The following is a 26320-nucleotide window of genomic DNA, read 5'->3' as shown; positions in this document are numbered from 1 at the left end:
CCTCCATTCACCCTTCTCGATGCCCCCACCACGCCCTCCTCCCTCGCGCGCCCCGCCCTCCACTCGTCGTTAGCCCCAGCCCCGCCCTCCCCGTGGCGAGTCGCGCCCCACCCGCCGCCCCTTTGCGCACGCGTGTCCCCTCCTGCGCGCGGCACCTGGGAGGACTGAGCCCCTCCTTCACGGGGCGGCGGCCGTCGGCGGTTGGCGCGAGGGAGTCGGCGGGCGTGCGCGCCGCTTCCCGGGCACGTCCCGCCCCGTGCTTCCAGGGCTGGCGCAAAGACGAAGGGGGCAAGGACCCGAGGCGGTGACGCCACCGAGAGCCAGCCAATGGCCAGCGAGCGGGCAGAGCCCCAGCCGTTCGAACGGAAAGGCAGGGAAAGGGCGGGAGGAAAGAGCCAGCAGTTTGGGAGCGCGCGCTAGCCCCGCCTCTGGACTCCGGGGTCCGGTCCCCATTTGCCGACACCCACCAAAGGAACGTTGCTCCCTGGGGCTGGGGTGGCCGGCGGAAGGGTGAAACTTATCTATAACTAGTGACCAAGGAGGGCGTGGATAGCTAGAGGGCACGCCTCCCTGATGTGAGGGACGGGGGAGGGGGTATCAGCAGAGGGGAAAATGATCCAGACCATGGTCCAGAACCGGTGAGAGCTGAGGAGAGGAAAGCCCAAGCCCTCAGCCCCCGCTCCCGCCTCCCACACAAACAGATATGAAAATATCTGCCTTCTTGGGCAGATAAACCTTTATTTAAAAAAAAAAAAACTATTCTTTATTTGATAGCCCTGGGACATGGTGCCCTCCACCCAATAAAGCACCCTCCAGCAACCCTCCCACTCCTCACCCAATACATACACATACAGATACAGACACACACACACACTCCCAACACAAGATCTGGATCCGTCTTCACTTCCTGTTGGCCTGGGCAGTACCAATAACACACTGGTTCACCTGGGGGTAGACAGGATAAAAGTTTGCAGAGTAACCAATACAACATTTTCCCCAAGATCTCCTTCCATCCTCCAATGCTAGGGCTGCCCTCAGAAATACTGAAATAAGGCCTCCAAAGGCAGGTTCAGGCTGGTCCCAGTTATGGTTGGTTCTCCTCTGCACACTAGGTTTGGAGGAGGTTAAAAGGCCTGAGAAGAGATAGAAGCCCCAGAAGAAAATACAGGAGCAGAGAGAGGAGGCTTTCATTTCCAGCAATACCCTGTACTAGAGACCTCCAACCTCTCCCACTGTAAAATACTTAAACCGAGATAAAAGAGTAGTAACACCCATTTAGGAACTAGGACTCCTTAGAAAATGGATCAGTTGAAATCTGGGGAGGAAATGTACAAGTTGAATCTGAAAAGACTGCTAGAGTTCTGTCTAAAGGACACTGGCGCCAACCTGAAGGAGGTTCTTTTTTTTTTGAGACAGTCTTGCTTTGTCACACAGGCTGGAGTGCAGTGGCTCGATCTCGATCTCGATCTCGATGCTCACTGCAAGCTCCACCTCCCAGGTTCACGCCATTCTCCTGCCTCAGACTCCTGAGTAGCTGGAACTACAGGCGCCCGCCACCACACCTGGCTAATTTTTTGTATTTTTAGTAGAGACAGGGTTTAACCGTGTTAGCCAGGATGGTCTCCATCTCCTGACCTCGTGATCCACCCGCCTCGACCTCCCAAAGTGTTGGGATTACAGGCGTGAGCCACCGCACCCGGCCAGGAGGTTCCTATTGGCCCAAAATGGGGCAATTTGAGCATCAGAAAGAAGAACGACTGTGGCTGGGCTGGGTGGCTCACGCCTGTGATCCCAACACTTTTGGTGGCTACAGTGAGCTATGATTGAGCCATTGAATTCCAGTCTAGGCAACAGAGCAAGTCTCTGTCTCAAAAAAATAAAAATAAAAATAAAGATAACCCTCAGATAAACATTCATTGGTCACCTTTGGAAGCTGCTAGGGTATCAACTCAATACTGAAAATCAATAAATAATTCAGCATTTATCTTGTTTTTCCTGTATGAACTGAATTTCAGAGAAACCAAGTAGATGGCAAGGCAAATATCTTCATAAAAAAATTATGACTAACCAATGCAGAACAACTAAGATTAGAAAAATCGCCATTTAAAAACCCCTTAATGAAATAATGGATCCAGGTATGGTCACTGATGGGTAAAATCACTAGGTGAAAAAGTCAGTAAGGAGCTTTTAAATGGATGGATCACGCTAACAACACCCAAATATGATAAATAAGTGAAAGTACGGGGGAAAGAGGAAGCAATCAGCCAAAATCCAGAATAGTATATTCGATAGGACAAATGACCTTCAACAAACAAATGACATAATAGTGGCAGTGTGGGGTAGGGTTGTGGAACTTGAGACATTTCAATCAAGTGGGTGGCCCTTGCCTGGATCCTGATTTGAACAAACCTATTAGGTATAAAAGACACTTCTGAGACAGTTGGGTGAAATTTAACATAAACTGGGTATTAGAGGATATTAAAGTTCATGTTGTTGGATGTTACATTGGTATAACATTAATAAAAATTAGAAAAAACATCACCACCCTCTAAAATTGAACTTAGAATACCAGATCAGGGTGCAGGTGCTGGCTACAGCGACAATCAGTGCTGATTGGGAGGAGGCCCAAGCGCACAGCAGGACAGACCTGATCAGACCTCAAATAAAGCCAGAGCCCATTAAAGGGCTAGACACTCAGGAGGAGGGTGAACCAGAGAAAAAAATTACCGTAGAGGCAGACAGTAAGGAAATTTTCTGACTTGCTTAACACTAGTGGGAGGAGATTCTAGTGGAAGGAATTCTCATACATGAGAATTCATATGGCCACTGGCTGATCCTCATGGAGTTTGGAGTCTGAATTCACACTATTTGGAACAGTCTGAAAAACCTGTAAGCCTTTGATCCAGTAATCCCATTTCAAGGACTATTTCCCTGGTTAGATGTAACTGAAAAAATACAAAATGATGTATGTACAAAGTTAGTCAACGTGGCCTTGTTTGTAACTAAAAAAGGGTGGAAACAATCCAAGTGTCCAGTAGAGGGAACTGGTGGATAAATTTTGGTGCAACTACATAGTGGAGTCCTAGGCAGACCTAAAAATAATGGAATGATCTCTGTATGCTGATAGGGAGGAATCTTAGGGATATTTTGTGTGTTTTGTTTTTTGAGACAAGGTCTTGCTCTGTCACCCAGGCTGAAGTGCAGTGGTAGGATCATGGCTCACTGCAGCCTCTACCTCCCAGGCTCAGGTGATCCTCCCACCTCAGCCTCCTGAGTAGCTGAACTACAGGTGTGAGCCACTACACCCAGCTAATTTTCCTGTTTTTTGTAGACAGGTCTCACTATGTTGCCCAGGCTGATTTTAAACTCGTGGGCTCAAGCAATCCTCCTGTCTTGGCTTCCCAAAGTGTTCGGATTACAGGCGTGAGCTACTGCGCCCAACCAGTTTAGACCTTTTAGTCAGTCACCTTTTCTTTTTTTTTTTTCAATCAGCTTTCTCAGGTTAAATTAATCACCTGTTTTTTAAAAAACTTAACTCAAAAGCTAATAATTAAAAATGGAACCATGGTGAGTACTGCCTCAGATGCCTGCAAATGTAAAACCTTTCTGGACAAATGTGCTCCCTGCCCTAGAAGACAGAAGGGATAGGAATGGAGAAGCCTACAAGCACCCATGGGTCCTGACAAGGCCTGGGATTGATTGGTGGTAATCGCACCTTGGAGGCAAAGCGTAAAGAGTTGAGGGACTCGGAGACGTTCTCTTCCAGTGGAGAAATGTTCACAAACATGAGCCTATGAAAACAGAATATGCCCAATCCCAGCATTAGGGGCCAGCAGAGCCTGGACAGGTCTCCACTGTTCCCCTCTTTCTACCCCTCACCCCAACACAGTTCCTACCTGAACCCTTCCATCTGTCCCTTTCACTCACATCTTAGCACTACCACCCAGAGAGTTCTGCAGCAGGTACGTCAGTTTGCTGTTCCGGTAAGGCACATGGGACTCCTACATGATTGAGGTGGGGACAGATGTTTAGGAATGGGCAGAGTTCTGCACAGCCAACCCCAACTGGCCCCCAGGTCCCATATCTACCCCCACCCCTATTCCCACCTTGTTGCTCAGGGCCATGATAACCAGCCCCAGCGTGGACAGGCTGCTGTTAATGGCCTGTGTTTCCCGAAGGCGTTCCCGCTCCCCAGGGCCGAGGGCTAAGCCAGGGTCAAGTCGCTCACTCCCGGCCAGGTCCACAAGACTGAGGGAGGCCCCACACTGCAGGCCTCGGCTGGAGTGCTCCCCAGAAATCTGTAGCTGGAATACACTGTGGCTGCGTGATGACCGTTCATTCTGGGCTGTGCGGGCCACAGCCCGATTCTGGCGGGCCAGATGAAGCAGGGCCTCCACCTGGGGATGGGAGCAGAAGGGGCAAAAGGGCAGGCAGAAGTCATTACATAGTAATATGTATGGAAATAAGTAAGAGCCCACCCCCACTCTCTTGAAGCTTTCTAGCCTGTCAACAAACAAAATTAGATGCACAGTATGTCTGAAAATGGTAAGGAATACATAGAATAGGAAGTGTATAAAGGCCGGGTGGGGAACCAAGTTTTGACAGGATAGCCAAAGATGGCCTCATTGCCATAAGATCTCCAGGAAAGGAGCATCCAGGCAAAGGCCCTGAGATGGGGAGCATGACTAGTTGGTTGAGGAATAGCCAGGAGACCAGCATGGCTAGGATAAGCTGAGCAAGGAGATGAGACCTGAGATGCAGTGACCCTCCCCATTTCGGCAGCTGCATCACTCCCTCGCCACTCCCGGGTTAAGGCAGATCTACCTACAGCCCACAGGCCAAAACGGGATGTGGTAACCCAGCCTCACAACTTGTACTTCATCCTTCAATTCTCTCCTGCTCCTTTCTCTCTCTACCTCCATCTTGTGGCACCCTGCCCACTCCTCCCCATTCCCCAGTTCCAGTGCCCATGGGTCCTCACTTCTTTCTCACAGGAGACAGGGACATATCGAGCATTGGTGACAGTGAGCTCCTCGCTCCCTGGCCCCGCACGGCGAATCTCACACTCGCCCCCTTGACCCTTCCGGGTTCCAGTGGCCAGCAGGTCCCGGACAGTCTCATTGTAGATCTCTACGTAGCTTGCTACAAAGCTGTAGGTCCAGCCCTGACCACTCAGCTCCTGGGCCACAGAGAAGAGGTGCCGTAGGGCCCGAGGGATCAGCCCCTCCAACTGGGGGTCTCCCCCAGGCCCACCCTCCATTGTGAAGGTCTTGCCACTGCCTGTCTGGCCATAGGCAAAGATGCATACTGGATAGCCATCCAGGGCTGACTGGACAAGCATGGCAATCTCTTCAAACACTTCATCCTGTCCACTTCCTGGTGGGAATACCCGGTCAAAGGAAAAATCGTGGCGAGTTGGTGGGGCTGGTGCCCCACTCAGGGTCCCACGCCGCTCGTCAGACCGGGAGAGGCTAAGGCGGGTTGGAGGATCAGAGGGCCCACCAGGGCCAGAGGGAAACAGGAGGAGGCCGGGGGGTGGAGTGGGCTCCCCCGGAAGGACAGGGCGGACCCGGCAGAATACACGGATGTTGCCCTTGAGTTCCTGCAGCTGGTTGTGCAGTCGCCGGCGCTCCATTTCTAGCCCGTGAAGACGTTCTTCCCGCTCAGCCAGTAGGGCTGCCTGGGCCGCAGTCTCCTGCCACAGAGATGCCACCTCTGCTCGGCTGCTTGACAGGGCTGCTTCTGATGTCTGCAGCCTCCTCTGCCCAGAACAGAACACAACATACACAGAGGGTGATTTGCAACCAAGAATAAGAACAAATTGTGTGGCATATGGAGTGGGTGGAGTGAGGTCCCCGCTGAAAAGGACCTCAACACCTGGTAAACAAAGAAAGATAAGAAAATAAGGAATCATGGTACTAAGACAGGGAGTGCTATGGGTATGCCCAAGCACAGAGGAGCACAAGGAAGATGATATCTAGGCTGATACCCAGAAGTACAGAAGTGAACCAAGGAAGGATGCAGTACACAAAGAACATTCCAGAAAGAGGGAAGCACATATGCAGAATGCCCAGAAGTGAAAGTTGAGTCATTTAAGAGACTGCAAATAATTTAATCTAGTTGGTGCTCACCAGGAAGGAGTCAAGTGGACATGGGAGGAGGGAAAGAGAGTACCACAGGAATTTGTGATCAGGATGCCAAAGAAAGAGGGATGGAGGACTAAGGAAGACACAGATCTAAATGGGAGCTTTGCAAACAGTCAAGGGTAGGAAGAAGCATGGCAGAAAGCAAGACAGTCAGGAGTGGGCTGGGTGCAGACTGGTGGAAGAGAGAGGTATCTTCAGCAGCACCTATACTGCTAAAGATAGGTGCTCAGGAGTTCTGAGCCCAAACAGACTTGAGGGGCACCTGGAACAGAGGGGAGGCATGACCTCTGCCAGGAAAGCGGGGCTGGCATCTGGTGAAAATCTGGCCCTTACCTCCTTCTCCTCTAGTTGGGACGTCAGTCCCCTCCTTTCTTCCTGCAATTCCACCTGTTTTTTCTGAAGCTCTTGCACCAAGCCCTCCTGCGTGCTCAGCCGCTCTTCCAGCTCCAGGACACAAGCACGCAAGTTCTTCAGCTCCTGTTGGCCCTGCTCAGCCTGGGCCTGTACCTTGGCTAAATGCCCCTCCAGTGTCCTGCGCTCTGTCCCCAGGGCCTTGGCCTGCTGTTGGGCATCTCTGAGCTGGTTCTGAAGCTGCTGGTTCTCTTGGTCCAATGTTTGAGTCCTCTCACGGCAGCGTTTTAGTTCTGCGTTTAGGTCACATAACTGACCCTTTAAGTCCCAGGCTGGACGTTTGCTGGGTTTCTTCCCTCCTGCCATGGGAGGAACAGCTGATGCTAAGACGAACACAGAAAGGACAAAGTTCAGTGAAGTCTAGGCTCTCTATCCCTCCTCCCTTCTAGCCTTTATGGGATCCACACCTGATGCTACATCTCCTTCCCCTAAGAGACCAAATGGATTTTTCTGGGCACTCACCATCTTCTCTTCCCTATCCCAGCCTCTCACCCAGTGGTTATGTTTGTCACCTACTGCCAGGCTTCTGGACAGGAACAGCAGGAACTGGCTTCTGGTTCTTCAACCCTAGAGAATTGAGGAGGTGACTTAGGAAGTACAGGACCAGTGTCCCTTCACCTCCGTCATTCTCCCTTTACACATTACCCCAAATCCCTTCTCAGACCCAGCTCTTGAGCACAATTACCTGTGGCAATAGCTGTGGAACACCGGGGTCCTGTCTTCTTGGAAACTTTTTGAGCTGCCCAGGAGATGGGAGAGAGCAAAGGTAGAATGATCATTCTTAAGATGACATGTAATCTTGCTAGGACAGGGGCAGAAGTGCTTTTCTCAGAATTAGAAATAAGATAACTTTCTTCCCTTATCCCTACATCTGGCCAGCTCCTAATGATACCTCCCCTAGAACCAGAAATTAGAGTCATCCCTCAGTATCCAAAAGGGGTTGATTCTAGCACCCCCCAAGAATACCAAAATCCAAGGATGCCCAAGTCGCTTACATAAATTGGTATATAGTATTACATATAGTCTATGCACACCCTCCCATATACTTTATTTATTGATGATTGAGACAGAGTTTCACTCGTTGCCCAGGCTGAAGTGCAATGGTATGATCTCAGCTTACAGCAAACTCCACCTCCCGGGTTCAAGCGATTCTCCTGCCTCAGCCTCCTGAGTAGCTGAGATTACAGGCATGCACCACCATGCCTGGCTAATTTTGTATTTTTAGTAAAGACGGGGTTTCACCATGTTAATTAGGCTAGCCTCGAACTCCTGACAGCTGGTGATCTGCCTGCCTTGGCCTCCATTTTTTTTTTTTTTTTTTTTGAGATGGAGTTGCGCCCTTGTCACCCAGGCTGGAATGCAATGGCGCAATCTTGGCTCACTGCAACCTCCGCCTCTAGGGTTCAAGCAATTCTTCTGCCTCAGCCTCCTGAGTAGCTGGGATTACAGGCATGCACCATCACGCCCAGCTAATTTTTTTTTTTTTTTTTTTTTGTATTTTTAGTAGAGACAGGTTTTCAGCATGTTGGCCAGGCTGGTCTCAAACTCCTGACCTCAGGTGATCTGCCTGCCTCAGCCTCCCAAAGTGCTGGGATTACAGGCGTGAGCCACAGCATCCAGCCACATATACTTTAAATCATCTTTAGATTACTTATAATATCTAACACAATGTAAATGCTATGTCAATACAGTCATGTGCCCATAATGACGTTTCGGTCAATGACAGACTGCATATACAACAGTAGCCCCGTAACATCATAATGGAGCTAAAAATTCCTATTGCCTAGTGACATTATAGCCATGGTAATGTCATAGCATTCCCCACCTGTTTGTGGTGATTCTGGTATAAACAAACCTAATGTACTGCCAGTTGTATAAAAGTATAGCACATACAATTATATATAGTACATAATACCTGAAAATGATAATGACTGTTACTAGTTTATATATTTACTGTATTGTACTTTTTATTGTTATTTTAGAGTGTACTCCGTCTATTTGCAAAAGCAGTTAACTATAAAACAGCCTCAGGCATGTCATTCAAAAGGCATTCCAATTTAATTTTAAAAATAAAATTTTAAATTAAAAAAATAATTTTAGGCGGGGCATAGTAACTCACACTTGTAATCCCAGCACTTTGGGAGGCCGAGGCGGGCAGATCACGAGGTCAGGAGATTGAGACCATCCTGGCTAACACGGTGAAACCCCATCTCGACTAAAAATACAAAAAAGTAGCTGGGCGTGGTGGCGGGCGCCTGTAGTCCCAGCTACCAGGGAGGCTGAGGCAGGAAAATGGTGTGAACCCGGAAGGCGGAGCTGCAGTGAGCCGAGATCACACCACTGCACTCCAGCCTGGGCGACAGTGCGAGACTCCTTCTCAAAAAAAAAAAAAAAAAGGGCATTCCAGAAGACCCTGTTATCACAGGAAGTCACATCTCTATGTGTGTTACTGCCCCTGAAGATCTTCCAGTGAGACAAGATGTGGAGGTGAAAGCCAGTAATGTTGACGATCCTGACCCTGTGTAGGCCTAGACTAATGTGTGTATTTCTTCATTTTTAACAAAAGGTTTCAAAAGCAAAATAATATTGAAAAATTTTCAAATTCAAGCTTACTTCTTGGAAAAAATACAAATAAAATTTTAAATTAAAAAAAGAATTTTAGGCGGGGCATAGTAACTCATGCTTGTAATCCCAGCACTTGTGGAGGCTGAGGCGGGTAGGTCACAAGGTCAGGAGAAAAGACCATCCTGGCTAACACGGTGAAACCCCATCTCGACTAAAAATACAAAAAATTAGACAGGCGTGGTGGCATGCACCTGTAGTTATAGCTACTCGGGAGGCCGAGGCAGGAGAATTGCTTGAACTCGGGAGGTGGAGGTTATAGTGAGCTGAGATCATGCCACTGCACTCTAGCCTGGGCAACACAGCAAGACTGTCTCAAAAAAAAAAAAGAATTTTCTTTTCAACCCAGGAGACGGAGATTCATATTGCCCTGAGTATATGCTCCCCACCCAAAAAAAAAATTTAGACAGAAAAAAAGCATGAGGAATAAGGATATAAGTAAATATTTCTGTACAGCTATACAATGTGTTTTAAGTTGTTATTATAAGGTCAAAAAGATAGCCGGGTGCGGTGGCTTACACCTATAATCCCAGCACTTTGGGAGGCTGAGGCAGGCAGATCACGAGGTCAGGAGATCGAGACCATCCTGGCTAACATGGTGAAACCCCGTCTCTACTAAAAATACAAAAAACAAAATTAGCCAGGTGTGGTGGAGGGCGCCTGTAGTCCCAGCTACTCGGGAGGCTGAGGCGGGAGAATGGCGTGAACCTGGGAGGCGGAGCTTGCAGTGAGTTGAGATTGTGCCACTGCACTCCAGCCTGGGCGACAGAGCGAGACTTCATCTCAAAAAAAAAAAAAAGAGAGTTAAAAAAAGATTAAAATGTTACATCAGCCTTGGCAAGTGGGAAAAAAAATGTTAAGTTTATAAAGCAAAACAGTTATAGTAAACTAAGGTTAATTTATTATAAAAGAACTATTTTTTATAAATTTGGTGTAGCCAGCCGGGCGCGGTGGCTCACGCCTGTAATCCCAGCACTTTGGGAGGCCGAGGCGGGCGGATCACAAGGTCAGGAGATCGAGACCATGGTGAAACCCCGTCTCTACTAAAAATAGAAAAAATTAGCCGGGCACAGTGGCGGGCGCCTGTAGTCCCAGCTACTCGGGAGGCTGAGGCAGGAGAATGGCGTGAACCCGGGAGGCGGAGCTTGCAGTGAGCCGAGATTGCGCCATTGCACTCCACCCTGGGCGACAGAGCGAGACTCCGTCTCAAAAAAAAAAAAAATTTGGTGTAGCCTAACTGTACCATGTTTCTAAAGTCTACAGCAGTGAAGAGTAAGGCCCTAGGCCTTCACATTCACTCACCACTCACTCACTGACTCATGCAGAGCAATTTCCATTCAACCATGCTCCATTTAATGGTTTGTACCCTGTACAGGTGTACCCTTTTTTTTATCATTTATATTGTTATTTTAAATGTACCTTTTCTATGTTTAGGTATGTTTATACACACAAATGGTTACCACTGGGTTATAGTTACCTACAGTGCTTCACTATAGTAACACGCCACACAGGCTTGTTGCCTGGGAGCAATAGGCTATCCCAGACAGCCTAGGTGTGTAGCAGGCTAGATCATCTAGGTTTCAGTAAGTACATTCTATGATGTTTCCACAGTAATGCATTTCTGATAATGTATCTGCATTGCCAAGTGACACATGACTATAATTGTTATATTGTATTTTTTGGTTATTTTTTTATTTTCCATGAATATTTTCTTTTCTTTTTTTTTTTTTTGAGACCGAGTCTCGCTCTGTCGCCAGGCTGGCGCAATCTCGGCTCACTGCAACCTCCAACTCCCGGGTTCTAAGCAATTCTCCTGCCTCAGCCTCCAGAGTAGCTGGATTACAGGTGCGGGACATCATGTCCGGCTAATTTTGTATTTTTAGTAGAGACAGGGTTTCACCATGTTGGCCAGGCTGGTCTGGAACTCCGGACTTCAGGTAATCCACCCACCTTGGCCTCACAAAGTGCTGGGATTATAGGCGTGAGCCACTGTGCCTACTCTCCTTGAATATTTTCAACCGATGGTTGGTTGAATCTACAGAAGCAGAACCCACGGATACAGAGGGCCAACTGTACTCCATAGGCCAAAAAGCAAGTTGGATCAAGATAAGTAAAAGCAGAACCATGTCTAAAGTATACCACCGTTTGCGTAAAAAAGGTGGGGGAGTATAGTCTTACTTGCTTGAATACCAATAGAATTTTCCTGGAAGAACATACAGTTGCCCTGGGTAGCAGAACTGGGTGGTTGGAGGACAGAAACAGGAAGCAAATTTTACTATACAACAACCTTTGTGCCTTTGGAATTCTGAACCAAATGAAATGTTATTACCTATTCAAAATAGACAGGCTGGGCGCGGTGCCTCACCTGAGGCCAGGAGTTCAAGACCAGCCTGGCCAACATGGTGAAACCCCGTCTCTACTAAAAATACAAAAATTAGCTGGGCATGGTGGTGGGCAACTGTAATCCCAGCTACTCCGGAGGCTGAGGTAGGAGAATCCCTTGAACCTGGGAGGAGGTTGCAGTGAGCAGAGGTCGCGCCACTGCACTCCAGCCTGGGCGACAGAACAAGACTCTGTCTCAAAAAAACAAAAACAAAAACAGAAAAAAAACAAAATAGAATAAAATTGAAAGAAAAGAAACAAGTGAGTTGAAGAGCACTGGACTTCCGTGTCCTTCGAGGCTATCCATCCCGAGAGCCCACCTGTGGTCTGGCCTTGTGTCTGTGGCACTGTAGTGAGGGATGGAACTCTTGGGTGGGATGTGGTAATTTTGGTCGTTGCACCCAGGCCTCTTGTCCGTTTCTGGGGAAAGATAAAGACAAGGTCCACAGTCACCCTCCCAAATGGTTTATACTCTCTCTCTCCTTTCTTTCACACACACATACACACACACACCCCCACATACCCCACACACACATGCACAGCTCTCCACGCCCAGCTCACCTTCTCAGGCTCCAGGCCATCTTCCATCTGGTCAGGCCTCCTCTTGAGTCTGCTTCCTGAGAGAGGCAGCCGGGAAGGGGCCTTAATCCGAGGTCTCTTCAGTTCTATGTTCCCCTTTACTTCCAACAGCGGGGACCTCTGTTGGGAAAAGAGACCCTTAAGACAATACCCAGGAGCCCAAATGTCCCAAGAACTTCCCGTCTGGGCCCCCCAGCCTCAATTATCAACATCACCACACCAAGCACTGAGCACCACTTGTGCCAAAAGCTGAATTATGTGCCAGACAGACAGCATGAACAGAAGTGGGGACATAACCTAAAAATGGGAATAACCTCTAGGAGAAAAGCTGGACTTGACTAACTTTAAGGGCAGGAGTCAAACAAGCAGAGAGGAATGGATGCTTTTTCTGGAAGGCAAAAATGCAAATATGCACACAGCATGGCTAAGAAACCAACTGGCCCTTTTGGCTGAAGCTGAGAATCATAAATAAGGGAGAGAGTGGAAGATATCTGAGGGCTGAAGACTGCTTGGGAGAATCAGGCAACATTTATTGAGCAATATTTGAAATGTTTTACCTGGGCCAGGTACAGCAGTTCACGCCTGTAATCCCAGCACTTTGGGAGGCTGAGGCAGGCAGATCACAAGGTCAGGACTTTGAGACTAGCCTGGCCAACATGGTGAAACCCTGTCTCTACTAAAAATACAAAAATTAGCTGGGTGTGGTGGCGCATGCCTGCAATACCAGCTACTTGGGAGGCTGAGTCAGGAGAATCACTTGAACCTAGGAGGCAGAGGTTGCGATGAGCCGAGATCACACCACTGCACTCCAGCCTGGGCAACAGAGTGAGACTCCATCTCAAAAAAAAAAGGCACTCGAACTTAATTCTGGCCGAGCACGGTGGCTTACGCCTGTAATCCCAGCACTTTGGGACGCTGAGGCGGGCAGATTACTTAAGGTCAGGAGTTCAAGACCAGCCTGACCAACATGGTGAAACCCGTTTCTACAAAAATTACCCAGCCATGGTGGCATGTGCCTGTAATCCAGCTGCTTGGGAAGCCGAGGAAGACAATTGCTTGAGTGACTGGCAGAGGTTGTGGTGAGCCAAGATCATACCACTGCACTCCAGCCTGCGTGACAGAGCGAGACTGCGTCTCAAAAAAAAAAAGACGAAGAACTTGGCCAGGCGCGGTGTCTCACGCCTGTAATCCCAGAACTTTGGGAGGCTGAGGTGGGCAGATCATGAGGTCAGGAGATTGAGACCATCCTGGCTAACATGGTGAAACCCCATCTCTACTAAAACATACAAAAAATTAGCTGGGTGTGGTGGCGGGCGCCTGTAGTCCCAGCTACTCGGGAGGCTGAGGCAGGAGAATGGTGTGAACCCGGGAGGCGTAGCTTGCAGTGAGCCAAAATCGCGCCACTGCACTCCAGCCTGGGCAACAGAGTGAGACTCCATCTCAGAAAAAAAAAAAAAAAAAGAACTTAATTCTCATGGAACTTAGTTGAAAGGGGCTATTCTAGAAGCTTGAGGGCTAAGCTAGGCAGACATCCACCTTAGCGAACCAGATGGCATTTGCCTGTGGTCCCAGCTACAAGGGAGGCTGAGGTGGGAGGATGGCTTGGGCCCAGGTCAAGGCTGCAGTGAGCTGCGATCATGCCACTGCACTCCAGCACTCCAGCCTGGGCGACATACTGAGATCCTGTCTCAAAAAAGAAAAAGAAAAGAAATAACACAGAGATCTGAGTACCTGAAGAGCTGGTTTTTGTTTATTTGTTTTGAGACAGGGTTGCCCAAGCTGGTTTTGAACTTTGAGTTCAAGTGATCCTCCTGCCTCAGCCTCCTAAGTGCCTAGGACAACAGGCATGTGCCATTGGACCCAGCAGGATTGGTTTTATGGATGCTAAGTTCAATTTTGGGAAAGTGAGTTTGAGCTACCTGTGATACAATAAGATTTACTCAAGGAAGTTCATAAAGCATCATTATTTTTAAAAATTATGAAACAACCTGATACACTGTTTTCTTTTGTTTTTAATTTATTATCATAACCCCTATATAAGACTGTGAGCACCATAAGAATTCATCTGTTTTGTTCGTAACTATATAACCAGAGGACCTAGTACAACGTCTGCTACATGGTAGGACTCTACAGTTTTTGAAGGAATGAAATTTAATGTTCATCAGTGGGGCAATACTTACACTGTGATATATCCATACCATTGGCTTCTATACAAATAAAATGGGAAAAAAAGAGGTAGTATTTTTCCTGCCACCTACAGAAATGTGCACAAAGAATGCTTATTTTAATTTAGTGTAATCAATTATAGTATGGAAACCAAATTTTTCTTTAAGTATTCCAAAGTCAAACACTGATTTTCAAAAATACCCTGTGCCCTTCCTCCTCTCTACACTACCATAGTGGATCTGCCACAGACCTACCTCCTTGGAATCTGTCGGTTCAGAAAATGTGTTTAAAGGTTTGTTTATTCAGGACAACTCCAAAGACCACAGTATATATATTTTTCCCATCTATTAATATAAAGCTAGACATGATACCCTCCAACTTTCCACAATGAGAAGCATAAGCACTAAACCTTCTATAAGAATGGATATTCATGCAACCCTGCCTACATCCACCTCACCACAAGATCAGAGATGGATGGCCCTGCTCCTAAGGCAACCCTTTCACATATGCATCACATCCCACCCCTCCTCACCAAATCCTGGACTCACCAAATCCTCCCAATTGCAGGAACATTCCTCCAGCAATCATCCCTTCTCACCTCTGCACCATCAGCTTTGCGCTATATGGCATCACTCCAACTGACATACAACAAACTCTATTATTTCTTCGAACCTAAAAGAATCTGAACTGTTTTCCCTAACAGATACTATCCTTTTTCCTTGCCGCCCTTAGCAGCAAAACTCTTAGCAGCAAAAGTATTACCTATATTGTATTCACTGTGGCCAATTTCTCTCCTAAGCCCATTGCAATCAGGCTTTCATTCCCACCATTCCATCGAAATTCCTATTCTCAAGATCACGAGTAACTTCATGTTGCTAAGTCAATTCTTTATCTTCATTTTCTTGACCCATTAAACAGCATTTGATACAATTGATCACTCTCCTTTTCCTTAATAGGCATTCTTCATTTAGCTTCCAGGAGACCACCCTTTCTTACCTCACTGGCAGGTCCTCCCCATCACTCCAGACTTTAACAGCATTCTCTATCTATACTCACTATCCACTCCCATGGCTTTAAGTATCATTGATATGCTGACAGTTTCCAAATTTATATGTCCAGCTCAGACCTCAATCCTGCACCTATACTGAACTGCATCCTCAACATCTCTATTTAAGGCTGGGAGTGGTGCCTCATGCCTGTAATCCCAGCAGTTTGGGAGGCTGAGGTGGGTGGATCACTTGAGGTCAGGAGTTCGAGACCAGCCTGGCCAACATGGCAAAACTCTGTCTCTACTAAAAATACAAAAATTACCCGTGGTGGTGCATGCCTGTAATCCCAGCTACTCGGGAGACTGAGGCGGGAGGATCACTTGAAGCTGGGAGGTAGAAGTTGCGGTGAGCCGAGATCGCACCACTGCACTCCAGCCTGGGTAAGAGTGAGAGACTCCATCTCAAAAAAAAAATCTCCATTTGGAAGTCTAATAACTGACCTCTTGATGTCCAACCCTGCTTTGAACTTGCTCCTCTTGCAGCTTTCTCCATCTCAATTAATATAACTCCATCTTTCAGGTGCTCAAGCCAAAAACCCAGTCTTCTCTTTCTCCTACATACCACATCTAATCTGTCGGCAAAGCATGGCTGATTGTACCTTCAAAATATATCCAGAACCCAACCACTTTTTACTATTTCTTCCACTGCTACCACCCTGACCTAAGACACCATCATCTGGCACCTAGATTATCATAAACCAGTGGTTCTCAACTGAGGGCTATTTTATCCCCCAGGTGACATTTGACAATGTCCAATGCAGTCCTGCACACTGTCAGATGCCTAGCAGCATCCCTGCCTCTATCCACTAGATGCCAGTAGCAACCCCCCACCTAGTCATGACAAAAAATGTTGGCCAGGTGTGGTGGCTCATGCCTGTAATCCGAGCACTTTAGGAGGCCGAGGCAGGAGGATCATGAGGTCAGGAGATCGAGACCATCCTGGCTAACACAGTGAACCCCTGTCTCTACTAAAAATACAAAAAATTAGCCAGGTGTGGTGGCACGCACCTGTAGTCCCAGCTACTCGGGAGGCTGAGGCAGGAGAATCGCCTGAACCCGGGAAGCGGAGGTTGCAGTGAGCCAAGATTGCACCACTGCACTCCAGGCTGGCGACAGAGCGTGACTACATCTCAAAAAAAAAAAAAAAAAAAAAAGAAGAAGTTGCAGGGCACGGTGGCTCATGCCTGTAATCCCAGCACTTTGGGAGGCCAAGGCAGGTGAATTGCTTGAGCCCAGGAGTTCCAGACCAGCCTGGGCAACATGGCAAATCTCTATAAAAAATACAAACAACTAGCCAGGCATGGCGGCAGGTGCCTGTAGTCCCAGCTACTCAGGAGGCTGAGGTGGGAGGATCACTTGAACCCAGGAAGTTAAGGTTCTAGTGAGCCATGATCATGCCACTGCACTCCAGCCTGGGAACAGAGAAAGAACCTGTCTCAAAAACAAAACAAAAAAAACAAGAAGCAAACAAAAAATCAAAACAAAAGGCAATGGTGCTATGGTTGTGAAAATGTTGGACCCGACAAATATTATCTCTTTGCTTAAAATCGTCCAGTGATTCCCCATCTCACTCAGAGTAAAAGTCCTCACAATGACCCCCACAAGGACCAACTGTGATCAGCAACCCCACTACCCATTACCTGACTTCTTTTCCCATAACTTTTCCCCTTGCTCACTTCAATCCCGCCACACTTCCCTCCTTACAACTCTTTAGGGACTCTGCTCTAGCAGATTCCCTCTACCTGAAATGTTCTTCCCTCACTATCTGCTTGTCTATCTCCCTCACTTCCTTCAACTCATCTTTTCAATGGGGGTTACTGAGACCACCCTATTTAATATTCTATCCCGCCAGTTGGCTTCTCCTGCTCCCTTAACCTTGAATTTCTCCTTTTCTCCACAGCATTTATGGCCTTCCAGCAGTTATATAATTCATTTATTACATTTGTTGTCTGTATCCCCATAGAATGGCAGCTCCATGATGGCAGCGATTTGTCCCTTGTTCACTGCTGCATCCTAAGTACCTACAACCGCGCCTGGCATGTAGTAGGTGCTCAGTAAATACTTGATGAGTAGATCTGATAAAGCTTTTACTACTTCTCACTGTCACATCATACTACTCTGCTCTCTGGTTGTCACGACAGAAAGAATCTCTCTTAAGGGAATCCTAACTTTAGAGAAACCTGAACTTGAAATACTAGTAAACAAAAGATTCAGGCAGGAGACCTTTCCTGGCACCAGAAATCAGTACACTCCAGCTGTCATACACATTCATCTCTCTTCACTGGAGAGAGGAAGCTGCATATGGTTGTGGGGTGCAGCAGGGCACCATTTAAAAGAAAGAACTAAATCAATCAGTTTCATTGGGCAGCAATCTGCAAATTTTGGGAAAGGAGAGAGAGAATGAGTCTTCCGGCCCAGATTACCCTATTCTCCTTCTCCCTTTCCTACACTCTGAAGCAGCAGTGATGAGGAGAGGCGATAACACAAAAGGACCTCAGCAAGGATGTGGCCTCAGACACCATGTCCCCAAAGGAAGAAGTCATATCAGAACTCTCCCTTCTTACACACTGCAATCACACCCTGAGTAGGAATAAAGAAGTGGAAATGTGTCAGAGGAGCCTGAGAATTCGAAAGGGGAAATCTCGGAGACATGAAAGGGAGGGGGTCCCGAGACTTGAAGCTGGGTGAAGACAGACAGACGTCCCTTCCGACCTCCCCGGGTGCACTTTGCCGTCTCCACTCCTGTCTCCGCCCCTTTCCACTTGTGCGGGGCCGCACGGACCTTCGTTCTCCCGGTAGACATGACAAAGGCCGGCCGGGAGCCGGGGACGCAACAGCATCGGGGCGGCCAGCCGTCGTCCCCATCCCCAGGACAGGACACCCGCGCCGCCCCCTACTCACCTGCGGATCCATGTCCACCTCGGTCCCACACGCGCCGGGGGAATGCAGTGGAAAAGATCTGGGTTCCGGGGATCCTGGGATTCGCGTTCTCTTGCCCGCTCACGAAGCAGGGTAGAGAACTCGCGCGGCTCCGGCCGCTACCAGCCCCGCGCCACACCCGCCACTTTTGAATTCCAACGGCCGCCACCCGCTCTCACCGCGCTCTGCACGCAGGGACCAATCGTCGCTGTCGCCACAGCCGAGGGCCAATCGCAGCGTCCTCCGCCACCCGAAGCCACACCCCGCCCGACAGGCGCCTTCTCTTTTCTGTTTCGCAGGCGCCGGATAGGTAAGCGGATTAATTCCACTTCCGGTCCCACTTACGCTTCTCACCCCTCCCTCCTCTAGCGGCAACCGTGCTGGACTTCCGCTCCGCTCCCCGCCGTCGCTCGCTACGTCAAAAAATGCGTGGACGTCGCCGCACGAACGGAACTGGCCGAACGTAACTGGTGGCGGCCGGAGGAGGAGGGGCGGGGATGCTGGAGGAAAGAAATCACACATGCGCAAACAGGGACCATTGCCGGGAGACAGGCTGGACTAGCGCCTCCTGGTGACTGCAGTAGGGAGCGCACTCGTTTTTCGTCGACGTGATTGCGGCTCCAGCGCTGCCTCTCCTGGTCGTGGTTGACTGGGCCCGGAAGTGGCTCCTGGAGCCCTCATGTGGACGTTAGTGGCCTGGTGTGTTCATTCCCTGGTAATGTTGCCATTTCTCACCAAATTTAGGAACTTTTGCGCTCCATTGAAGCCTGACAGTGGGGATTCAAAACTCAGGAAATAATTTTTTTTTTATAGCCCTCTTCTCTCAGTCAACCTACTTACCTGGGTGCTGTTACTGGTGCTGGGCTCAGGGTCTTTGGAGTCTCGAGCCCAGGGAGGATTTACTTTTTCCATTTATGGAGTATTTTATGTTTTTCAGGTTATGGACCTGTATTATCTCCTCTTATAATCTCAAAAATTCACTGAGTTCCTACATTGTGCCACGTTCTTTGTATAGATGGATGGAGACAGGTTCAGAAAGGTTAAATAGTAAGTATAAGGTCACACCGCTGGTTGGGAATGGATCTAGATTCCATTAGCTTCAAAATTCGAGCTATTTCTGTTAACTCACGTTGCCTCTAACAGGCTCGGTGACAAGAGCAACCTCTTACGTGTGAATAAGGTGCTAGTTTGCAAAGTCGTTCTACCATATTTACTCATCCGAGTTTCCATCCAATCCTGGAGGTAGTCAGGACAGGGTTTTATTTATGAAGCCGAAAGGCAGGGGCCTAAAGCATATGTTGGGGGGTTTGGTGTGCAGTTGGAAATTGGCAGGTCTGGCACCCACGCTGCCGTCTTCTATCCATTGCTTTAACTTGGCTTCAAACAAACTTGTGGAGAGAAGCAGATTGTGGGGAGACACACTGTCTGAAAACCATGTTGCCATCCCCCCAACCTTTGATATCCTGGGAAAACTCCAAAAAGCAAGAGCTGGAAGAGAACACAGTAAAAAGAAAAGTAAAGGAAGAAACTAGAGAAAACCAACAATGGAAGGTAAAGGGAGTAACTGAGAAGGGAGACCTGAGAAGAAACATATAGCTAAAGATATTTATCAAATTAAAAGAAAAAGTTAAACTAGGAGAAATATAGACCCATTAGCAGATGAAAGGGGGAAAATTTATTCATCCCAATTGATGCAGCAAAGCCACTCAAAATATTCAACACCCATTGATTTAAAAAAAAAAAAACTCCAGAAGCTGATAAAGGACATCTTCAAAAATTTCGCAAAATGCCTCACCATAATGGTGAAATGTTGAAAGCATTCCTTTCAAGATGGGGAACAAGGCAAGGATGCCTTCTCTCAATAATCCTCATCAATACAACAATGGAAGTTGTAGCCAGTGCAGCAACAAATATATAAGGATTACAAAAAACAATAATGTTAATATTCGCAGATGAAATTATTGCATGTACAGCAACCCTAAAGTAAAATTCAGATAAAATTGATAAATGAGTTTAGCAAGGTTGATGGATAAAAGATCAGTAAGAGGAAAAAAATCAATTTACAAGATCAATTGCATTTCCATCTTCAGCAACACCAATTAGAAAGCGTAACTTTAAAAATTGTACTATTTGGTTCCATGAATATTTACATACATAAAAGTTAAGCTCAGGCTGGGCACGGTGGCTCACACTTGTAATCCCAGCACTTTGGGAGGCTGAGGCAGATGGATCACCTGAGGTCAAGAGTTCAAGACCAGCCTGAACAACATGGTGAAACCCCGTGTCTACTAAAAATATAAAAATTAGCTGGCTGTGGTGGTGTGCCTGTAATCCCAGCTACTCAGGAGGCTGAGGCAGGAGAATTGCTTGAACCCGGGAGGCAGAGGTTGCAGTGAACTGAGATCGCACCATTGAACTCCAGCCTGGGCTAACACAGTGAGACTCCTTCTCAATAATAATAATAATAATAATAATTAAAAAAAAGAAACACTTATTGTGTGCCAACGATCTGGAGCCAGAGGACCTGTGAAGGTGCCACACCGTGCTGCTTACTGGGAATACAGCAGTGAACACAACAGATGTGGGCCTCCATTTCTCAAAGTTCTGGCCCAGTGAGGAGTACAGATGAGCAGAGAGGCAGCGACAAAAAATAAAAGAGATCATGCATGTGAAGTTCTTAGCACGGTCTGTACAATTGTATGTATCCCTGAGCAGCAGCAGCAGGGCACAACGGGCCAGAGCCAGGCTCATCAAGTGTGCAGAACTGAGAAGGGCTGCAGCACAGAACAGTCTGGGGAGCTGAGGCTGGCGGGATGGGTAGGAGGGGGCAGACCACGAAGGCTTTACCCTGGGGATAGGAGCAGGAGTCTCCTTCAAATCTGTCAGTTGGTGGGATTCCCTACTTCCAGGATGGGGAAGGGTGAAGCTTTACAGGGACAAAGTCTGTGCTGGAGTGAGCCCAGGAGTTCAAGACCAGCCTGGGCAACATGGGGAAAAGGAGTAAACACTCCTTTTCCTGTGCATCATGCAGTTTGCCACCATCTGCTATAGAGAGCCCCACAGGGCAGGGTTTCCTGCTGGGCCACCTCAAGTGCTACAGGCCTGTCCAGGGGTGTCCTGCCCACACAGGGTGCTGTGACTCAGGCACTCAACCTTGGTCCAGCCTCTCACAGTTGAGCATAATATTGATAGTGACACTGAGCCTTTGATAGAGGCTGTTAGTTTCCCCCCCAGTATTGTTTCTCCAATCTTTTCTTCTTAATGAACCCTCCAGTTTTTTGCAAGACACAGGGCCACCAAAAAAGACCTCAATTCCCAGCCTGTCTTGGGACTAGGTATGGCAATGGACGGTGCTCTGGCCAATAGAGCACAAATGGAAGTAATGTATCCACATTTCAGGAAAAGCCCGGAAGAAAGGAGTATGCCCTTCCCCGTCAAACCATGCCATTTGTTGAGAATAGAATAACCACAGGCTTGGCCTGGCGCTGTGGCTCACACCTGTAATCCCAGCACTTTGGGAGGCTGAGGCGGGCAGATCACCTGGGGTCAGGAGTTTGAGACCAGCCTGGCCAACATGGTGAACCCCGTCTCTACCAAAAATACAAAAAATTAGCTGGGCGTGGTGATGGGCACCTGTAGTCCCAGCTACTCGGGAGGCTGAGGCAGGAGAATGGCGTGAACCCGGGAGGCGGAGCTTGCAGTGAGCCCAGAGAGCGCCACTGTACACCAGCCTGGGCGACAAAGCGAGACTCTGTCTCAAAACAACAACAACAACAACAACAACAAAACCCACAAAAAAATTAGCCAGGCATGGTGGCAGCCGCCTGTAATCCCAGCTACTCAGGAGGCTGAGGCAGGAGAATTGCTTGAACCTGTAAGGCGAAGGTTGCAGTAAGCCGAGATTGCACCATTGCACTCCAGCCTGGGCAACAAGAGTGAAACTCTGTCTCAAAAAATAAAAAATAAAATAAAAAATAATTAAAAAAAGCTCTTCCTACCATCTTGACTCCTGTGGAGGCCTGCTGGGAAAAGGACTTCTAAAAGGAACTATGTCTGGAAGGCTGTGGTCCAAGGCCATTTTTGGCGGCTATAAGTGGGGTCTCCAGAACCAGAGGGAGCCTATAGCTCTTCTTAAAATTGAAGGTGTTTATGCCCGAGATGAAACAGAATTCTATTGGGGCAAGAGATGCACTTATGTATACAAAGCAAAGAACAGCACAGTGACTCCTGGCAGCAAACCAAACAAAACCAGAGTAATCTGGGGAAAGGTAACTCAGGCCCACAGAAACAGTGGCATGGTTGGTGCCAAATTCTGAAGCAATCTTCCCACTAAGGCTATTGGACACAGAATCCGAGCGATGCTGTACCCCTCAAGGATTTAAACTAATGAAAAGTCAATAGGCTGGGTGCAGTGGCTCACTCCTGTCGTCCCAGCACTTTGGGAGGCTGAGGCGTGTAAATCACGAGGTCAGGAGTTCAAGACCAGCCTGACCAAAATGGTGAAACCCCGTCTGTACTAAAAATACAAAAATGCTGGGTGTGGTGGCGAGCACCTGTAATCCCAGCTACTTGGGAGGCTAAGGCAGAGAACTGCATGAACCCAGGAGGCGGAGGTTGCAGTGAGCCGAGATTGTGCCACTGCACTCTAGCCTGGGCGACAGAGCGAGGCTGAGTCTCAAAAAAAAAAGAAAAAGAAAAAAGAAAAGTCAATAAATAAACATGGATTTGTGCTCTTAAAAAAAAAAAAAAAAAAAAAGACAAAAAAAAAGCCAGGCATGGTGGATCATGCCTCTAATCCCAGCACTTTGGGAGGCCAAGGCAGGAGGACCACTTGAGGTCAGGAGTTCCAGACCAGGCTGGCCAACATGGTGGCACCCCGTCTCTACTAAAAATACAAAAAAATTAGCCAGGCATTGTGGCGTGTGCCTGTAATTCCAGCTACTCAGGAGGCTGAGGCAGAATTGCTTGAACCCATGAGGCAAATGTTGTGGTGAGCCGAGATCATGCCATTGCACTCCAGCCTGGGCAATGAGGGCAAAACTCCATCTCAAAAAAAAAAAAAAATTATTCAAAGACTTAAAAGGCTGTAACTCAGCCTTGATTCAAATAGGTTACAAGTAGTCATGATGATATTTAACAGGAAACATTGCAAGATGAGAACTTTGATGAAGTCTCATGTAGGTATAGATACAGGTACAGATATTCATATAGGTACAGATACAGTTATAGTCATGGTAGACTCCAGATCACAATGAACCAACATTTGGCCAAAGGCAAAAAAATTATTTAAGATTACTTTTATGTATGCTCAGTCTCTAGTAAAGGTAACTACCATTCAATTTTTTTAATTTTTTATTTTTTGGAGACGGAGTCTTGCTCTGTCAACCTCCACCTCCTGGGTTCAAGCGATTCTCCTGCCTCAGCCTCCTGAGTAGCTGGGATTACAGACGTCCGCCACCATACCCACCTAATTCTGGTATTTTTGGTGGAAACGGGGTTTTACTGTATTGGCCAGGCTGGTCTCGAACTCCTGACCCCGTGATCTGCCCGCCTTAACCTCCCAAAGTGCTGGGATTATAGGCGTGAGCCACCACGCCTGGCTTACCATTACATTTTAAAAACTGTGATAAAGTCACATAGCCTCTGAGATAGGCTACTTCTTTTTTTAAATAAAATTTTATTTATTTATTTTAAGACAGGGTCTCACTCTATCACCCAGGCTGGAGTGCAGTGGTGCAATCTGGGCTCACTGCATCCTCTGCCTCCCAGGTTCAAACTACTCTCTGACTCAGTCTCCCGAGTGGCTGGGATTACAGGTGCGCACCACCATGCCAGGCTAATTTTTGTATTTTTAGTAGAGACGAGGTTTCACCATGTTGGCTAGGATGGTCTGGAACTCCTGATCTCAAGTGATCTGCCTGCCTCAGCCTCCCAAAGTGCTGAGATTACAAGCGTGAGCCACTGCTCCCGGCCAATATTTTAAGACTTTTAATAAAATAGAGACAGGGTCTCACCATGTTGCTCAGGCTGGTCTCAAACTCCTGGGCTCGGACAATCCTCCTGCCTCGGCCTCCCAAAGTGCTGGGATTACAAGTTCGAGCCACTACACCTGGCAGTAACTGACTACTACTAACTCTGAAAACTGTAACCTGAATCTTATGGCTTTGATTATTTGTTATAGGAAACTACATTTGTCAGATTGCTATCGTAAATTGTGTTTGTTTACTTCCAGTCAACTATATTTGTTATGTGAAGTTGTATTTGTATACCAACCTATGTTGGTAAGCTACTGTTTATAACCTCACTGATTTTCTTATAATCATATGTGTATATTATCTTGCCAAGATAGATTCCAAATCCAGAATTTTCCTCCTTATGGGTTGTAAACATAAAATAAAACATTATTTGTCTGTGCTACTATAACAAAATACCTGCGACAGAGTAATTAATAAACAACAGAAATGTGTTTCTTACAGAGCTGAAGGGTTGGGAAGTGAAAGATCAAGGTGCCAGCAGATATAGTGTCTGGTGCGGGACCTGGTTTCTTCTTCACATAGAGCCTTGTTGCTGCATCCTCCAGAGGAGATGATCTCCATAGGAGATGCTGTGTTCCTTACATGGTGGAAGGACAAAAAAGGGCCAAAGCTAGTCCCCTCCAGCCCTTCCCTCCAGCCCTTTCCCTCAATGAATAAGGCACTAATTCATTCATGAGAGTGGAGTCCTCATGACTTAATTACTTCCCAAACAACCTCACCTCTTAATACCACCAAAGCTGAGATTAAATATCAACATATGAATTTTGGGGGACATTCAGATCAAAGCAGTATTATAGCACATTTGCTTTCAAAAACACATAATGACATATTTTTCTGTGTGTTTGTTTTTAGCCAGGGTCTCACTTTGTCACCCAGGCTGGAGTGCAGTGGTGCAATCTCGGCTCACTGCAGACTCCGCCTTGCACGTTCAAGCTATTCTCCTGCTTCAGCCCCCCCAAATAGCTGGGACTACAGGCCTGCACCCCATGCCCAGCTAAATTTTGTATTTTTTATAGAGACGGGGTTTTGCCATGTTGTCCAGGCTAGTCTCAAACTCCTGACCTCAGCGATCCACCCACCTCAGCCTCCCAAAGTGCTGGGATTACAGACATGAACCCTGGGCCCAGCGGCTGGGGTGTCTTTTGCCATCTCATCTTTACCCCTTTCTTCCCCTGAACTATTCAAATATCCAGCTAAAGGCAGAGATAGAAATAGGAGGGGAGGCAAGTTGGGCTGAGAATGCTTGTATAACATCAGGCCTGCAGGCACTTTCAGAAGCCAGGCATCGCCTATATTTCATCTCAAACTGCTACACAAGTGTTATTTCTAACCATGTGCCAATATCACACAGTGTCACGACTACACGCGGAACTGAATGAAGGTCCTGGAGAGTCTCTCATAATAGAAATTTTCAGATCCAGACTTGGAAATAATTGGTCATTTAAGTGAGCTAGAGGTGGCGTTAAAATAAAGAATTGTGCTTTTCTATATTTTATTATCATTTCTTTGATGAGAAATGGAAGATGTTAAATAAAAATGGGAGTCTAGGCCCAGCGTGGTGGCTCACACCTGTAATCTCAGCACTTTGAGAGGCCGAGGCAGGTGGATCACCTGAGGTCAGGAGTTCAAGACCAGCCTGGCCAAAATGGTGAAACCCCATATCTACTAAAAATACAAAAATTGGCTGGGCGTGGTGGTGGGCGCCTGTAATCCCAGCTACTTGGGAGGCTGAGGCAGGAGAATTGCTTGAACCCAGGAGGCGGAGGTTGCAGTGAGCCAAGATCACACCATTCCACTCCAGCCTGGTCAACAAGAGCAAAACTCCGCCTGAAAAAAAAAAAAAAAAAAAAATTGCCAGGCACGGTGGCTCATGCCTGTAATCTGAAATCCCAGCATTTTGGGAGGCTGAGGCTGGCAGATCACCTAAGTTGGGCAGTTCGAGACTGGCCTGACCAGCATGGAGAAACCCCATCTCTACTAAAAATACAAAATTACCCAGACGTGGTGGTACA

The 26320-nt window shown here is 47.5% G+C and overlaps 1 protein-coding gene and 1 pseudogene across 3 annotated transcripts; one reads left to right on the top strand and one right to left on the bottom strand.

Moving 5' to 3' along the window:
• Nucleotides 1-705: 705 nt before the first annotated feature.
• On the bottom strand, nucleotides 706-18579 carry KIFC1 (kinesin family member C1). Of its 3 annotated transcripts, none has more exons than XM_007972939.3 (11): nucleotides 18453-18579; nucleotides 12123-12260; nucleotides 11882-11981; nucleotides 7243-7296; nucleotides 7074-7124; nucleotides 6480-6880; nucleotides 4982-5761; nucleotides 4107-4397; nucleotides 3928-4001; nucleotides 3716-3791; nucleotides 706-945 (listed from the first exon to the last, which is right to left on the bottom strand). In XM_007972939.3, the coding sequence occupies exons 2-11, from the start codon at nucleotides 12147-12149 to the stop codon at nucleotides 901-903; spliced, it is 1899 nt and encodes a 632-aa protein (XP_007971130.3). In that variant the 5' UTR covers nucleotides 12150-12260; nucleotides 18453-18579; the 3' UTR covers nucleotides 706-900. The 3 variants fall into 3 exon arrangements, with proteins under 3 accessions (XP_007971130.3, XP_007971129.1, XP_072862006.1); XM_007972938.3 differs by lacking the exon at nucleotides 18453-18579 and adding an exon at nucleotides 18256-18445; XM_073005905.1 differs by lacking the exons at nucleotides 706-945; nucleotides 18453-18579 and adding an exon at nucleotides 18256-18444 and having other exon boundaries at nucleotides 3897-4001.
• A 3731-nt stretch (nucleotides 18580-22310) lies between these two features.
• On the top strand, nucleotides 22311-22872 carry LOC119626763 (large ribosomal subunit protein eL33 pseudogene; annotated as a pseudogene).
• Nucleotides 22873-26320: the final 3448 nt, after the last annotated feature.

The sequence above is a fragment of the Chlorocebus sabaeus genome, chromosome 17, assembly GCF_047675955.1.
Source record: "Chlorocebus sabaeus isolate Y175 chromosome 17, mChlSab1.0.hap1, whole genome shotgun sequence".
Lineage (NCBI taxonomy): Eukaryota > Metazoa > Chordata > Mammalia > Primates > Cercopithecidae > Chlorocebus > Chlorocebus sabaeus.
This window is presented reverse-complemented; position numbering and strand designations above follow the sequence as displayed.